Source organism: Thalassophryne amazonica, chromosome 9, assembly GCF_902500255.1.
Source record: "Thalassophryne amazonica chromosome 9, fThaAma1.1, whole genome shotgun sequence".
Classification (NCBI taxonomy): Eukaryota; Metazoa; Chordata; class Actinopteri; order Batrachoidiformes; family Batrachoididae; genus Thalassophryne; species Thalassophryne amazonica.
In genome coordinates this window covers 12,217,532-12,234,880 of record NC_047111.1, presented here as the reverse complement: position 1 = coordinate 12,234,880, position 17,349 = coordinate 12,217,532, and the positions used below count along the sequence as shown (strand labels likewise).

General features: G+C 41.4%; 1 protein-coding gene across 1 annotated transcript in view; it reads right to left on the bottom strand.

Annotated features, from left to right (window-relative positions):
• Positions 1–485: 485 nt before the first annotated feature.
• Positions 486–17,349, bottom strand: part of ccdc90b (coiled-coil domain containing 90B) — a 31,738-nt gene continuing 14,874 nt past the window's right edge. The window contains exons 9-10 of the mRNA XM_034177592.1: positions 782–867; positions 486–536 (exon numbers count right to left, since the gene is read on the bottom strand). Coding sequence (XP_034033483.1) covers positions 812–867 — 56 coding nt within the window. The 3' untranslated portion in view covers positions 486–536; positions 782–811. The remainder of the gene's footprint in view (positions 537–781; positions 868–17,349) is intronic.

Below are 17,349 nucleotides of genomic sequence, written 5' to 3'. Positions count from 1 at the left end.
GCTTCCTCTGCATTACAGCATCTCTTTGTGCAAAATGCGCTGTATGGCTGAATGATGCACAGACGTGTGCATGTTCAGTGCACGTGAAACTGTTGCCTCACTTTCTGTGTAACAAAATGGCACTCTTCATCGGCTGTTTTTTTTTTCCTCTCCAAGTTGGTGGACGCAGCAACTTCCCAGAAATCCCCCCGAAATAAAATAAAATAAAGCCACAAGTCTAAAAGTGCCTCTGGAATAGAACCCGCTCACGTCTGCTTCGACTCGTTAACTGCTGTGACCGTTTTAACTTGTTCTCATGGAAATAACTTTGGTTGTTTTGTTTTTTCTTGTTTGTTTATTTTGACATTCGTGATCATTCATTAAATTAAATCATGAAGTCAAAGTCAATTTATCACCTGTAAAACATCTGATGGTCACAATATCACGTAACGAGTGCTTAATAACAAATATCAACCTGAAAATAATAATCTGCACAATGTTTCTTCATGTTAGTAAGAGATAACCTTTATTTCAAACTAAAGACATTTTCTTTTCAACTTAAGGGGAGGTGAAAGTGTTAAAGCGTTGGGCTTTGGACCAGAGGATCCTCAGTTCAAACACCAACCTGACTGGAAAATCACTAAAGGCCCTTGGGCAAAGTCCTTAATCCCCTCGTTGCTCCCGGTGTGTAGTGAGCACCTTGTATGACATCAGGGTGAATGTGAGGCATTATTGTAAAGTGCTTTGAGCGTCTGATGCAGATGGAAAAGCGCTACATTAATGCAGTCCATTGACCATTTAACATATACATCTGTGTTGTGATGGACGTTCTTCATCTCCACAGCCGGTAGACACCCAGAGAGATCGCCAGACATGCGAAGACCGTTGCTGCAAAATAAGAGAGAGAACTACATTACCCACAATCCTCAGCCTTCCTGTTCACATCACATGACTGCATCTGTTTCCATTGTGGAGGACAAATAAAGACGTGTGTCAAAGAACATGAGAGTTTAGTCACTGCACTTAGCAAAATATATGGACGGAAATTAGCAGGAATCATTAACGTGGATCCCGACTTGAAATACGGCCCAGTTGAGCTCACGCCGGCAAAGTAGATATTCCACTGTTTAACACAAGAGGGCGACAGAGTCCTCAAAGCAGCACAATGATACATATCGCAGAGAAACAAACCAGGTTTCAAGGTCAGTGGTATAAAATGGCAGGTCACAAATGCAAGACTCAGACACAGACGAGTCACATTCAAAAGGTTTTAGTGTGGGTACTTGCAGCAGCATCAAAATCATCAGGCATGGGTGAGGTCCAAAAAACACGCAGAGGGTCAAAAACAAAGCAAAGCAAAAAGAAGATAAGGCTGGAAGCGATGGCTGTGAGGCACGACAATATGGCGGGGAACAGGTGGACAAGGTGAGGTTTAAATACAGGGAAGTGATGAGCAGACAATGAGGAACAGGTGACAGGAGACCCGCCCACCACCAAAGAGCACGTGACAGACGAGAGGAAACAGTACAGCAAAACCCAAGCAGAACAAATGACAGAAAAAATAACACAAGACACCAAAGTCCCAAACCTGACACCGGGTTAATGTTTCCTGGTTTCGCAGGTGTGAGGACACACAGGATGCGGATTTATCGGCGGACTGCAGAGGTGGATCAGATTAACCTTTGTGACAGAGGAATCAAAGCACTTTGTTCATGCAGACCTACACCTCGTCCAGTCCTCTGCTGTACGGTCACGTTGGGCCGCCTACTTTGAGCAGTTGTCTCAGGCTGATCCTCATGCGGGGATGATGGACATTTCTGCTTCCAGGGTTCTTACAGGTGATTCTCCAGTCAGTTGTGAACCAGCAAATCTTTGTGAGATTGCAAAGACCATGAAACAGGTGCTGGTGAGGAAAGCTCCAGGGATCGGAGCTGAGCTGTTTCAGACAGGTGGACATGCTGTTCTTCTGGCACTGAACACAGTTTTTGTCTCAATCAGGGTGACAGGTGGGGGGTGCCACTGAGCGATGAAGGAGTAGGACGCGGCTCCAAAGAATTTCTACGCTACAGGAGCGAACTTACCTCTAAAACATTACAACTGTGCATTTGACCGGCTATTTCAACAAGAAGAAGGGGAAATCCAAGAAACACAAAATGGCTCAATTAGGCCACGACAAAGCAGCCGTCTCGCTTGAAATGGAAGCCCTCAAAGAATCCAGTGACGACGGCGGCAAGGATCCTTCCAAGGGAGCCGTGCTAGCAGTCATTACAGCGCTCAGAGGTGAAATGTCCAAAATAAAAGATGTGAGAATCTGGACAGACACATTGAGCGGGTTTATAATGACCCGAGAGGAGAAATCACAGCAGCGAACAATATCGTTCAAGCATCCAACACTAAGTTTGAAGCTAAATCCCAGATGCTACAGGACAAAGTGACTGATTTGGAGGAGGCGCCACTTCTCACTCTGACAGCATGAGTCAACCTGAGCAACAAGTGGCCTCAAAACTGATGTCGATACACTAAAACAAAGGAATGAAGATTTAGAAGGAAGAGCGTGGAGAAACAACATCAGGATTACTGGTATCTGTGAGGACCTGGAATCGACAAAACTGAGGGACTTTATTGCCACGTTGTGAAAAGACGTCCTCAGCCTGGACGAGGCGCTGCTCATTGACTGGGTCCACAGAACTCTCCGTCAGCGGTCAAGTACCTCTGAGCTCCTGCACCCGTTCATAATACGGCTCCATTATCATCACGTTCTGGAGGAGATTCTCCGTATAGCTGCTGCAGTGAAAAACCTCCAATATCAAGGAAAAATATAAGGGTCTTCCATCCATCAGTGACAAAATGAAGGGCGCTATTCAGCAGAGCCAGGCAGCTAGTGCACAACCAACCTGGAGTCAGATATGGTCCGCTTTATCCAGCGAGATTCCTGGTGACCCACAGTGGCCTCCAGAGATCCTTTACTGACCCACAGGAGGCCGAGGAGAACGCTGAGCGTGTCACGGCAACAAGATCAACGCGAGCGAGTGGTAGCAGCTAAACGGTTGATGCCTCATGTCCCCCACTTGGATAGACCTTTTTTATTTGACACCACATTAAACTGTGTTGAGACGACATTATGACACACACGAGCAGAGAGTCTTTTATATCAGACTTTGTGTTAATAAGCCAAAGATATTTGCACAATTTAATATGTCACTTATACCTATGCAGCTGTACAACATTTTCTAAGCTCCATGTTTTTATACCTAAACTCCATTGCTCCCCCCCCCCCCAACCCCCCACCCGAGACAGTAACAGTGTGAGTTACTTAGACTGAGAAACTTCACTTCTTCTTCACTTTGTGTGTTTTTTTCTTTTTTTTTAACCACTTTCCTGTGGGTTAGCCTGAGGTGTGTTTAGGGTTTATGTTATTTATTCATTTACCTGTTGTTCAGTGTGTTTGCATTCTTAATTATGTGGAGCCATATTGTTTGTATCACTATGGAAGCAAATCCTGTTTATTACAATTTGTGTAGACTTCTGATTTCCGTTTTCACCCGTGTGCCACCTCTTTTTCCTTTTGTGATATGACAGATAGAACGTTAAAGGACTGATATTTACTCGCTGGAACATACGGGGCAGAAACAAACCTATGAAAAGAGGTAAAATTATGAACCAATTAAAGTCACTATATTCAGACATAATCTTACAAGAGACACATTTAAAAATAACTAATAGACTGAAAGTAAAATGGTTTAAAGATGGATATCATTCGTGCTTTTCTGTGAAAAATAAAGTTTATCAGTTTGTACATTAAATATCTGGTCTTTGTGGTGTATTCAATTGAATATAGGTTGAAGAGGATTTGAAAATCATTGTATTCTGTTTTTATTTACATTTTACACAACATCCCAACTTCATTGGAATTGTACTTCCCAATGTGTCGTAAACTAAATGAATAATAGGTGGAGATTTTAATACCTCTAGATCCATTTCTTGATCGATCATCAACTCATAACACCCCCAAAAGTAATTCAAGTATTGTTTGAATTCATAACTCAAAAATATGAATTTAATAGATTTATGGCATTCTATCAATCCATCAGGTAGAGATTACTGTTTTTTTCACCAGTTCATAATTCTTACAGTAGAATTGATTATTTTCTCAATGACGCTCGACTGGCTCCAATCACGACAGACATAAAATATCACACCAGATCAGTTTCAGATCACAGCCTGCTAACATTTTGTTTATATTTGGAAGATATGGACCCACCTAATAGATCTTGGAGATTAAATCCTCAATTACTGACAGAAAATGAGTTCTGTGAATTCATAGAGGCTCAAATAAAGTTATACTTTGAAATAAATGATGCTCCAGAAACCACCTCATGCACTATGGGAGGCTTTAAAGACCTATTTGAGAGGGTAATATATATATAATATATATAACCCCCTTGTGTCTGATGATTTGCAGACATTCATGCTGGTTATACGGTCACAAACAGAGCTTAAACGGCTATTTGCAAGCATGAACGTCTGAAAATAATCAGACACAAGGGAGTTATTTCGATTCTAATTCAATTCCATTGTTTGCATGGTTTATTTCTCTGTAGGTAATTCGGTCGGTGAGGTTTACCATGGAGCTGAGGCAGCATCGCTCCAACAGCGGTCAGGGCACAGAGACATCCATCAAACATAAACATCCATCAAATGTAATGAACAGTAATTCTGTATCAGAATCCACATCAATGCATTCATATGGTCACTTAAATTCATCCATTTAGGCGTCGGTGTCGTCGGTATGCAACTTTCTCTCACTCTCAGCTAACAGTGCTAACAGCTAGCAGCGCGCGCAGCCGGTGTTCTATCGAATTGTGCGTCTGGTTGCATAAATCAGTTCCACGTCCTGACAATATTGCGCATGCGTGTGTAAAAAAAACAAAAAAACAAAAATCACATTTCACTTACAAATCAATGCCCCTTTCTTTACCAATCGTGAAAAATCCATCTTTTGCCCCTTTTAATCTACATTTGACATTTTGTGATTGGAGCAGACTAGGAATACGTTGCATTCATGACCTGTATATTGAGGATAAATTTGCTACTTTTGTACATCTACAGAAAGTTTAAACTACACAGTAATAATTTTTTTAGATACTTGCAACTTAGGGAATATCCACGAAAATATATGTCGAAACAGAACCACAGACTATGATTGATGAATGTTTAAACACACCCCCACATAAAGATAAATTTATATCTAATACAGACAACAAACTATTAATGATTGCCCCCCCCCCCCGTAATAACTATAAAGACAGTTGGGGGAGAAGGATATGGGTGTTCAAATTCCTGGTGACATTTGGGAAGAATCACTTGAACACATACACTCCTGTTCCAACAATGTCACACACTGTCTAATTCAAATCAAAATACATAGACTTCATTATTCTAAAGTAAAGATTCATAATATTTTTTTGACATTTATCACCAGCTTGTGATAAATGTCAGTATCCTTCGATCCAACGCTCTTTCATGCCTTTTTTTCCTGCCCTAAAGTTGCCACCTACTGGTCAGATGTGTTCAATACACTGTCAAGAATCTTCTTTCTGGACACATTTCAGATATCCAGAAAATTTACTCCAGCACAGCAGAAGTTCATTTCCCATTGTCTCATCACCGCGAAAAAGTTACTTCTGACATCATGGAAAGGACCAGCGGTACCCAACGCTAAAACATGGCTACGAGAGCTGTCCAACACTTTACATCTGGAAAAAATAAGATATCTGTTGAAGGACTGACAGGGTTTTTCTCTTTATTGTCGATATATGTATTATCAAATATTAATGTCTTCACTTTGATGTGCTCTCTGTAATCATGTCTTTGATTTCTGTTCTCTACTTTTCATATATGCATATATGAAAAATTTGAGAATAAAGCTTATGTATCATTATTCCTTTAAGTAATTACTTAGTGACAAAAGCAATCATATACGCTGAATGATTCAAGTGCATTAAGATTGTCTAACAGTGAGCATATGACGTCTGTCCATTCAATGTGCAGGTCATCTATCTACAATGTCAGACTGGCTGGCTGGGGTCATGATTAACTAATCGCAGATATGTACTTTTGATTAATAGTTCATCCTTGGACAGGAACAGTACAAACTGACATCGGCTCATATCAGAGTAAGACCAGACTTTGTCTTTTCACTGTTTTGTGATATCGTCATTCCTATATGCTGTATGTAACGATATTCAATAAAAAGGAGAGGCAAGGGGCGGGACCTTCAGGACGGACGACAGTTCTTTCGGAAGGAGCTTCTCATTCCTCCTCTCCTGCAGGATAAAGAAATTCAGTTTCTCCTGTGATCGTTTCTGTGTGTGTGTAAACTTTTCAGGTCTAACTCTGAAAAACTCTAACATCTTGGTCCTTCAATCCGGATGCCAACAGACCGGAAACTCGTCGGCCCATGACGGAGGACGCCCGTGGAAGTCTGCGGCCGCAGCGCAGGAAATCAGTTCCTGCAGTTCCCTTTCTGGGTGTCGGGTCTCCTCCCTAATGGGTCGGCGCCTACCGGGGTGAAGGCATACGGACTGCAACAGAGTGTGATCACGGTGAGACTGTTTTTCTTTGAGTGAAAAATCCATGCACGTGAGAGCGCGTGGCTGGGACCATCGCTGCAAGAGAGAAAAAAAAAAAAAACCCGTAATGTCTTTCTAAGTTCGTCTCTGGGCTTAAACACTGTAAAGTGTGAGGCTAAGGCCTGGCTGTAAAGCGTTAAATTTTACAATTGGAGAAAGATAAAAGTCAAGCAGCGCCCTGCGGGAGCGTGCGCTGCAATCTTCTGCTGTGTCAGACACTCGATGTGGCTGTTCGCTCCATACTGAGCTGCAGTGGTTACAATTGGCAAGTAATAAAAGCCAGAGACAACAGGAGACCACTTTCAGGTCCGGAACAGCGCGTAAAAAACTGTACAGTGTCGGGTCAGTGAAACCTTCGGCGGGAGGGCCGTAAAAGTCTGATATATATTATATAAATATATTATATAAAAACCGGTTGGAGCTAAAACATGATAATAGCTGAAGCGCAGCGGTGTGAATGTGTTTGTGTGAATGTGTGTGTTTTTATGACTGAGGACGTGCACAACTGAAGCACAGGGGACCTGTCACCAGTATTAACCCACTGGCAGAAACGAAGCCCTGTCGGTGAAGTAAGTTGTAACTGTTCTATACGCACCACACCTGTTTGTGAACCTACGAGTCTGGAAAGAAGCCCTAAGCAAGGTCACCCACCTCTCAGAGGTCGAAGTGGTGACACTTTACAGACTGATCGGTGACCAAACAGTGAAAAAAAAAAAGAACAACAGCCTGTTTGTTTAGATGGATTATGAGATAATCCCACGAACAGCTAAAATGGGTAACTGCTGTTGTTCTCACAGCCAACATGACACACAGTCAAATGATGTTAGGTACATGAAGACAAAATATCCAGCATCACCTGAACACTTAAAAATGTGGCGAGAGACAGTTCATTTCTCGGGAAAATTACAGTTAAATTCCACAACAAAGTCATTTGACACCATAAAAGAGAACACCAGTGATTTTACAAAAAGACAAGAGAGACGTGGAGTGAAAAATACACCACACCATGTTTTTGTACTAAACACAGCAGTTCTTAAACCTGCTGGAGAAGAAGAAGTGTATTTTGTAGAAAAGTGCAAAGGTCAGCGTGCAGAGCAGCCAGAGGTAAATCCCGTGGCCGTGAGATAAAGAGGAATTTGACATGTTGGAACTGTGGAAATAAGGGACACTTTGAGCGTGAATGTACACACTCGCAAAGATGAGTTCTCCGTTTTCAACATGAATTTTGTTTATGTACATAAGGTTGCAGAACCCCCTTTTTTTTCTAGCAGATTATAGTTGTCAGTTTTTCCTTACTTTTGTTCTGTTGTCGCTATATAGACAGATTGTGTGTAATTATTGTGAATTGTTTTAGATAAAACTGTCAAGATCACAGTTGGTGGCGCTCCAACATTTTAAAGTGTGGAGTTAAGAAACTGAGAAATAAGTGCACATTTATCAATTTTTGTACATGTATATGAGTGTGAGTTGGTGTCCAGGGTAAAAATAGAGTGTTTTGAGGGAGAATTCTGAAATAGATCTGTTGATGAAATAGAACTTTTCAGCTTGGTTTGATGATAACTCAAAGACAATAAGTGTTATCGTCTTCCTACTTCCCATTTTGAATGATCATGTAACTGGAATGAAGTGGTTAAAATATGGTTGATTCTTGTGCACTGGATAAGGTGTAAAAGTTGATTGGTTTCGCCTATTTGATGGATTTTAAGCAAAGATGATTAAGATTATATTTCATTAATGATTGGTTTATTGTTGTGTGATATATTTTTGTGTGTTTTGTTTTTGATTCTCTTCTGTCTGGAAAAAAAGAAGAAAATTCAGACTGACTGCTTCAATTGAACATTGCAGTATTTGGCTAATCTTGCCTCAGTAATCATGAATTAACTACTGTGGAACTGACCACTTAGATCAATGAGTCCCAGCGGGTATTCATAGACTCGTCTGGAAACAGGCTCATCTAGGCAATAAAGACTTTGGGTTATAAAACATTTCTATGAATCAGTTCCCCAGTATACATATTAAATACTGCTAAAAGATTGAAAAATTGTGATTGACTGATCCACTAATTTTTCTTTTGATGGCACATAACAGACAGAAGGGAGCAGTGGTCGTGGAAGATTCTCTGAGGACTATTAAAAAACTGATTGTGAGACCGTAATTGCATATCCGGTTCTTGACCTCCGGGTCCCAAACAACCTGACAGAAGGTTGGTGAAAGAAAAAAGAGAAAAAGTCTCCTATCAGTTCGCTGTGCTTGGTGGTTCTGTTGAGGTCTACGTGTCTACATGTGTGTATACAACCCCTGGCAATAATTATGGAATCACCGGCCTCGGATGATGTTCATTCAGTTGTTTAATTTTGTAGAAAAAAATCAGATCACAGACATGACACAAAACTAAAGTCATTTCAAATGGCAACTTTCTGGCTTTAAGAAACACTATAAGAAATCAGGAAAAAAAAATTGTGGCAGTCAGTAACGGTTACTTTTTTAGACCAAGCAGAGGGAAAAAATATGGACTCACTCAATTCTGAGGAATAAATTATGGAACCACCCTGTAAATTTTCATCCCCAAAACTAACACCTGCATCGAATCAGATCTGCTCGTTAGTCTGCATCTAAAAAGGAGCGATCACACCTTGGAGAGCTGTTGCACCAAGTGGACTGACATGAATCATGGCTCCAACACGAGAGATGTCAATTGAAACAAAGGAGAGGATTATCAAACTCTTAAAAGAGGGTAAATCATCACGCAATGTTGCAAAAGATGTTGGTTGTTCACAGTCAGCTGTGTCTAAACTCTGGACCAAATACAAACAACATGGGAAGGTTGTTAAAGGCAAACATACTGGTAGACCAAGGAAGACATCAAAGCATCAAGACAGAAAACTTAAAGCAATATGTCTCAAAAATCGAAAATGCACAACAAAACAAATGAGGAACAAACGGAAGGAAACTGGAGTCAATGTCTGTGACCGAACTGTAAGAAACCGCCTCAAGGAAATGGGATTTACATACAGAAAAGCTAAACGAAAGCCATCATTAACACCTAAACAGAAAAAAACAAGGTTACAATGGGCTAAGGAAAAGCAATCGTGGACTGTGGATGACTGGATGAAAGTCATATTCAGTGATGAATCTCGAATCTGCATTGGGCAAGGTGATGCTGCTGGAACTTTTGTTTGGTGCCGTTCCAATGAGATTTATAAAGATGACTGCCTGAAGACAACATGTAAATTTCCACAGTCATTGATGATATGGGGCTGCATGTCAGGTAAAGGCACTGGGGAGATGGCTGTCATTACATCATCAATAAATGCACAAGTTTATGTTGATATTTTGGACAATTGAAAGGATGTTTGGGGATGATGAAATCATTTTTCAAGATGATAATGCATCTTGCCATAGAGCAAAAACTGTGAAAACATTCCTTGCAAAAAGACACATAGGGTCAATGTCATGGCCTGCAAATAGTCCGGATCTTAATCCAATTGAAAATCTTTGGTGGAAGTTGAAGAAAATGGTCCATGACAAGGCTCCAACCTGCAAAGCTGATCTGGCAACAGCAATCAGAGAAAGTTGGAGCCAGATTGATGAAGAGTACTGTTTGTCACTCATTAAGTCCATGCCTCAGAGACTGCAAGCTGTTATAAAAGCCAGAGGTGGTGCAACAAAATACTAGTGATGTGTTGGAGCGTTCTTCTGTTTTTCATGATTCCATAATTTTTTCCTCAGAACTGAGTGAGTCCATATTTTTCCCTCTGCTTGGTCTAAAAAAGTAACCGTTACTGACTGACACAATTTTTTTTCCTGATTTCTTATAGTGTTTCTTAAAGCCAGAAAGTTGCCATTTGAAATGACTTTAGTTTTGTGTCATGTCTGTGATCTGCTTTTTTTCTACAAAATTAAACAACTGGATGAACATCCTCCGAGGCCGGTGATTCCATATTTTTTGCCAGGGGTTGTAATATGTTGCGTGTAATGTAACACAGGTATTCTTTGGACCTGTGGACGTTTTTTGGGTTTTTATTTGAGAAGAGTTGGGGTATTTTGCTTATTTGTTGTAAGCAGTTGTGATACTCTGTTTTTGGTCTGGGGTGTTGGAGGAGGCGCGTGTGCACACAGCTGCTGAGGGAAGCTCTAAATGCTCACTCCCCCCCCCCCCCCCCCCCCCTCCTCCTCCTCTCCCCGCCGCTCCACACCCCCACAACTTGAGGGAGGATTTGAGAAACACTGCAGCAATGTTTTGTTGTGCTTTAATACATGAAATACAGTCGGTTTACATGTAATTGTGCTTCTTACTGTTAAATTTAGAGATGTTTATTTGATGTAATCATTTCCAGCTTTAATGTTGTTTTGCATTACGTTGCATTGACCTTTACCAAATGCAATGTTCTCTTTTTTTTTTTTGAAGTGTGGTTTGTTTTGAAAACAAAGTGTAATTTATCACTCCAGCTTGAGAGCAGAGCAGAAGGTTGTACAGCGTGTGAACAGTAAAACTGGGCTCCTGTTAGACACATTAATGTTGGCGAGGGTGAATTGACAGTAATGTAGGAGCAACAAATAATGAGAACTCAATATTTTGACATATTGTGTGAATATATTGTGTCAATAATGTGAACTCTTAAGTGAGGCAACTAACCCCTGCTGCACATCAAACAAGAAGCTGCAGGCTTTCATAAGGCATTGATGACTGATGAAGTGCTTATTAATTTTTTTTTTTTTTGATACATGCAGATTAAGTTAGGCTTTAAAGGATAGAGATTGTTGGACAACTTTTCACTTTATTATTGTCCATTCTGACCCATAGTTACTCCTGCAAACCAAGTATTGTTTGTGTATCTGATTCTGTCATTATCTTTATTCTATTTATTGTTAGTGTCTAAGCACTGATTAATCCAACAGATCCACTCTGGGATTAACAAAATAGAATAATCTATTCTGGGATAAATTGCTAAAAAGATACTTCAATTCACTTTCAGTGATCAATCAATCAATCAATCAATCAATTTTTTTATATAGCGCCAAATCACAACAAACAGTTGCCCCAAGGCGCTTTATATTGTAAGGCAAGGTCATACAATAATTATGTAAAACCCCAACGGTCAAAACGACCCCCTGTGAGCAAGCACTTGGCTACAGTGGGAAGGAAAAACTCCCTTTTAACAGGAAGAAACCTCCAGCAGAACCAGGCTCAGGGAGGGGCAGTCTTCTGCTGGGACTGGTTGGGGCTGAGGGAGAGAACCAGGAAAAAGACATGCTGTGGAGGGGAGCAGAGATCAATCACTAATGATTAAATGCAGAGTGGTGCATACAGAGCAAAAAGAGAAAGAAACAGTGCATCATGGGAACCCCCCAGCAGTCTACGTCTATAGCAGCATAACTAAGGGATGGTTCAGGGTCACCTGATCCAGCCCTAACTATAAGCTTTAGCAAAAAGGAAAGTTTTAAGCCTAATCTTAAAAGTAGAGAGGGTATCTGTCTCCCTGATCTGAATTGGGAGCTGGTTCCACAGGAGAGGAGCCTGAAAGCTGAAGGCTCTGCCTCCCATTCTACTCTTACAAACCCTAGGAACTACAAGTAAGCCTGCAGTCTGAGAGCGAAGCGCTCTATTGGGGTGATATGGTACTACGAGGTCCCTAAGATAAGATGGGACCTGATTATTCAAAACCTTATAAGTAAGAAGAAGAATTTAATTCTATTCTAGAATTAACAGGAAGCCAATGAAGAGAGGCCAATATGGGTGAGATATGCTCTCTCCTTCTAGTCCCCGTCAGTACTCTAGCTGCAGCATTTTGAATTAACTGAAGGCTTTTTAGGGAACTTTTAGGACAACCTGATAATAATGAATTACAATAGTCCAGCCTAGAGGAAATAAATGCATGAATTAGTTTTTCAGCATCACTCTGAGACAAGACCTTTCTGATTTTAGAGATATTGCGTAAATGCAAAAAAGCAGTCCTACATATTTGTTTAATATGCGCTTTGAATGACATAGTGATCCTGTATGTTTAATGTTCCGTGCAATTAAAGCTGTTTTGACGACACCTCTTAATGGGTGTTCACCCCCCCTTGGAACCCCTGCCCAGTATGGAAGGCTGCGAGCCCATGACGGGTAAGATCCCATCTTAAACCCTGGGACAACCTAAGACAGGCCCAGTCATGATTACTCGACCTAGTCTCTGTGACGCTCTGACTCACTAGGACATGAGGAGATGGCACTGGGGTACTATGGTGGAATCAAATTTGTCCGCATGGTAAGGCGGTGTACTGATTTAACTGGAGTATTGGATCATTGTCAGGAATTGAATTGTCATATTAAGATCGGCCTGCACGTATTAATTGATGTTAATCAATGCTTATCATTCATCCAATCAATCAATTTTGAAATGGTTGGACTGGTTAATAATCATTTTGTGACATTTGGATTTCAGACATATGCAAAGCATTACTGCGGAGCATGTTTAACCTGTGCGAAGCACAATTCACAGGGTAATGAGAGACCAAAACGAGGGAAATTTCCAACACCTCAGTACCCGTTTCAAATGGATTTTATTGAATGAACCAATGTGAAGGGAAAAAATATTGCTTTGTATCGATTGAAACATATAACAAATGGGGAGAGGTGTTCCCTGTTAGACATGCAGATGCTCTAACAGTGGCGAAGATACTTTGTAGAGACATAATTCCAAGACATGGGCTACCCGAAACAATGTACAGTGATAATGGCACTCATTCTGCAAATGAAATCATCCAACAGTTGACAGAACATTTGGAAATAAATGCAAAAACACATTGTGCTAATCATCCTCAAAGTGCAGGTTTAGTGGGAAGAACAAATGGAACAATTAAAAGTGAGCTCAGGGATATGCATTGTGGAAGAAAAAAATAATAAAAAACCTGGGTTTATTGTTTTTTTCTAATTTGGTGAAATTGTACATGCATATAATACCCAGCTCATGACTAGCTGCTAGCAAACTAGCGACTAGCCTTAAGTCATTCGAAATTTTGTATGGCAGGCCTTACAGAATACCAGATTTACAGAAGATAGCTGGGCCTGATAGTGAGGATGAGGAATTAGTTGATTACATGAGACAAGTATTGTCCCATAAGTATGCCATACATTCTAACACGATACCAGACTTTCCTATTTCTGTGCAGAGCCCTGAGAAACAGATCCAGATTGATGACTGGATGCTGATAAAGACTATTAAGACGAAGAACTGGTCATCTCCAAGGTGGGAAGGTCCATTCCAAGTGCTGCTAACCACCCCCACTGCCGTGAAAATCGCAGAGGTCATCTTGGGTGCATCTATCCCACAGCAAAAGACAAAGATACCTGAAAGATCCCGAACAAGACAAGGGGAGCGACGTGTAACAGTGTTGGCTGACGGCCTATGGGTCCAGTAACGGCTGGAAGCGCGTCACAACAAAGACAAAGACCAGAGATTGAAGCAGGTGCCAAGGTCCCAAGGCAGACGTACTACAAGCTTGAAATAAGAGCACTGACGTGACCAGACAGGAGAAAAGAAGCAGACAAGATTGCATCTTGAGAACGGGAGACAATCCTGTTCTATTCCTGTGCACCTGTGTTTAAAGAAACGTCAAGAACAGGCACAGGACACAGTACATAACACATTATTTTGATTCCATTTGCAACATGCTTTACATATACTGATGATAGCACAGATTTATGCACTACAGCTGAAGGGAACTAAAATAAAGAGTTCCAGATTCCCTCAGCCCCTTGCTGAACAGAACTGAGACTGTGAACTGTCAGCAAAGAAAGAAGACATCTTCAAGACCAGAACTGTAGTCTCTCTCTCTGTAGAGAGAGAAAAAAAAAAAAACAACCAGAAGAAAGTGAAACCACGAAGTTTTGAATGGATGTTTGATACGCCTCGCAACCCATATCAAACAAACATGTGGTACAGATATGCTAAGTTTTTGGCTGACGGAGTGAAGGTGAACAATTGTTTTGTATGTTCCTTAATGCCTGTCTCTGCCACGCACCCACGTATAAAACCACTGCCGCTGTTGAATGTTAGTCTTTTGTTTCCACACGTGGTAGCATCAGCAGTGGATGCCATGGTACTCAATGACTCTGTTCATGAACATACAGGCTCTTACATCACAATCAAGGCACCAAAGAACATTTCATTTAAAAATTTCCTAGCAGCAGAAGGGTCACTGACAGTGCCTATTCATACTAATCTTTTCCTTGATCCCAGAGCTCAACTTATCTGTTATGCCAATGACCAGCCTTTGTTCTCTGGTCCAATTACTGATATGGGCAAGGTTGCTGAGCCATTTTGTAAGGTGATATTGGGGCCATGCACTCGCCTACCGGATGGAAGCTTTAACCACACTCAAGCTCCCTACGGGGGCAAGTGTGTAGATTGCTTCCAAGCACCAGACCCGACGGGGACTTACGCTCAGGTGAGCATGTACTGGTTGTGTGGCCATGATGCCTTCATAGCCCTCCCCGCAGGATGGACAGGCAGATGCGCTCCAATAACCACGGCTCAGCACTCCTACGTCGTAGCCGCTCCCCCCTCGACCAGTCATCGCTTCAAGCGAGACTTGGCTCCCCATGACCCTATATGGGGAACAGATGTGCCTCAAGACGCCAAGCTGTGGTCTACAGACCAGAAGATCCTACTCTCACGCTTTCCCTGGGTGGGCATGGGCAAGGTGATGCTGTGCGTGGAGACACTAAATTATCGATTTAGTTACTTTGTGAACTCCACAGTTGAGGCTCTAAAAGGCATAAGGGCGGAGCTGACCGCTCTGTGGATCATGGAAATGCAGGATAGGATGGTTTTAGATCAATTAACCGCTGCTGCGGGTGGGGTATGCGCCATGGTGGGTGAAAGCTGTTGCACTTTTATTCCTGACAATGATGACGATGGGGGTTCCATTGGCTTAGCTATTCAAAATTTGACGTTGCTAGAACGCACTGTAGTTAAAGACTTTGTCCCAGACAATGGCTGGGCTACGTGGCTCTTTTCAGGATCATGGTACCACATCCTGTTGAGAATGATCACCCCACTCGCGATTTTTCTAGGCGTATTGAATGTCATGATTTGTTGCGTGATCCCTATTGTACGGTCTTTGGTTCGTCGGATGATTTCTGCTACAGTAGATGGGTTGCTGTTGGACCGTGACTACATTTTCTTGTTGCAATCACGATACTTCAAATGGCCTCGTTTAGACTGGGCATTTTGTGTACATTATTCTTCCTGAGTGTAAGGGTTTGATGCTTCTGTGCAAATGATCGGGCCACTGAAAGTCCACAGTCGGAGGTGGTGGTTTTGTGATATTGACAATGCAGACATTGAAATTTGATAAACAGGGAGGAAGAATGACAGGGTTTTTCTCTTTATTGTCAATATATGTATTATCAAATATTAATGTCTTCACTTTGATGTGCTCTCTGTAATCATGTCTTTGATTTCTGTTCTCTATTTTTCATATATGCATATATGCAGGTGTAAAAGCTTATGTATCATTATTCCTTTAAGTAATTACTTAGTGACAAAAGCAATCATATACGCTGAATGATTCAAGTGCATTAAGATTGTCTAACAGTGAGCATATGACGTCTGTCCATTCAATGTGCAGGTCATCTATCTACAATGTCAGACTGGCTGGCTGGGGTCATGATTAACTAATCGCAGATATGTACTTTTGATTAATAGTTCATCCTTGGACAGGAACAGTACAAACTGACATCGGCTCATATCAGAGTAAGACCAGACTTTCTGTCTTTTCATTGTTTTGTGATATCGTCATTCCTATATGCTGTATGTAACAATATTCAATAAAAAGGAGAGGCAAGGGGCGGGACCTTCAGGACGGACGACAGTTCTTTCTGAAGGAGCTTCTCATTCCTCCTCTCCTGCAGGATAAAGAAATTCAGTTTCTCCTGTGATCTGTGTGTGTGAAAACTTTTCAGGTCTAACTCTGAAAAACTCTAACAAGGACAATCTGTCATTGTTTCAGAATATTTGGCGACGTTTTATAGATTTCTTACGATCAGTGTCTGTATGAATACTTAACTTATTTGTGGACTATATATGTATATTCATACCTCCGCATTGTTTATTTATATTCTTGCAGTTTGTTCATTTTTCGTTTTTATTTATTTATTTATTTTATTATGTTTATACAAAAAATGTTGAGCTACACTCTGTGACTTAAAAATTGTATAATGTTAAGTGCTCAATAAAAAAAATGTCAGGAAAACCTGGGCGACAGGTGTCCTCCACACAGACTAGAAGAAAGGGTGAGCGGATTGTAAGAGTGACAGAGGTCTCACACTGCTCTCTGTCAGGGAAGGTGCTTGCAAGGATCATTCTTAGCAGGATCCAGTTCCAGCTGCTCAGCGGCTGGAACAGTCTGGCTCCACACCAAAGAGATCAACCACATTTTAGCTCTGAGGGTACTTGTAAAACTCAAGTGTGAGTATCAGCAGAGCTTCTTTAAGCCTGTATTTGATTCAGTTGGTGGGACTGTCTCTGGGACATAATGAGAATTCATGGGATCCCCAAGAAGCTCCTGGATATCCCAGCCAGCCTGGACACAGACACTGCGAGTGCTGTGCCAGGTGGAGGCGGAGGCTCTGAGTTTTTTCAGTAACAACTGGTGTTCCTCAAGGATGTGTTTCGGCTCCCACACCATTCAGTGCTTGTGTGGACTGGGTGTTGGGTCATGTGGAAACCAGTGACTTGGCTGCTTTTGT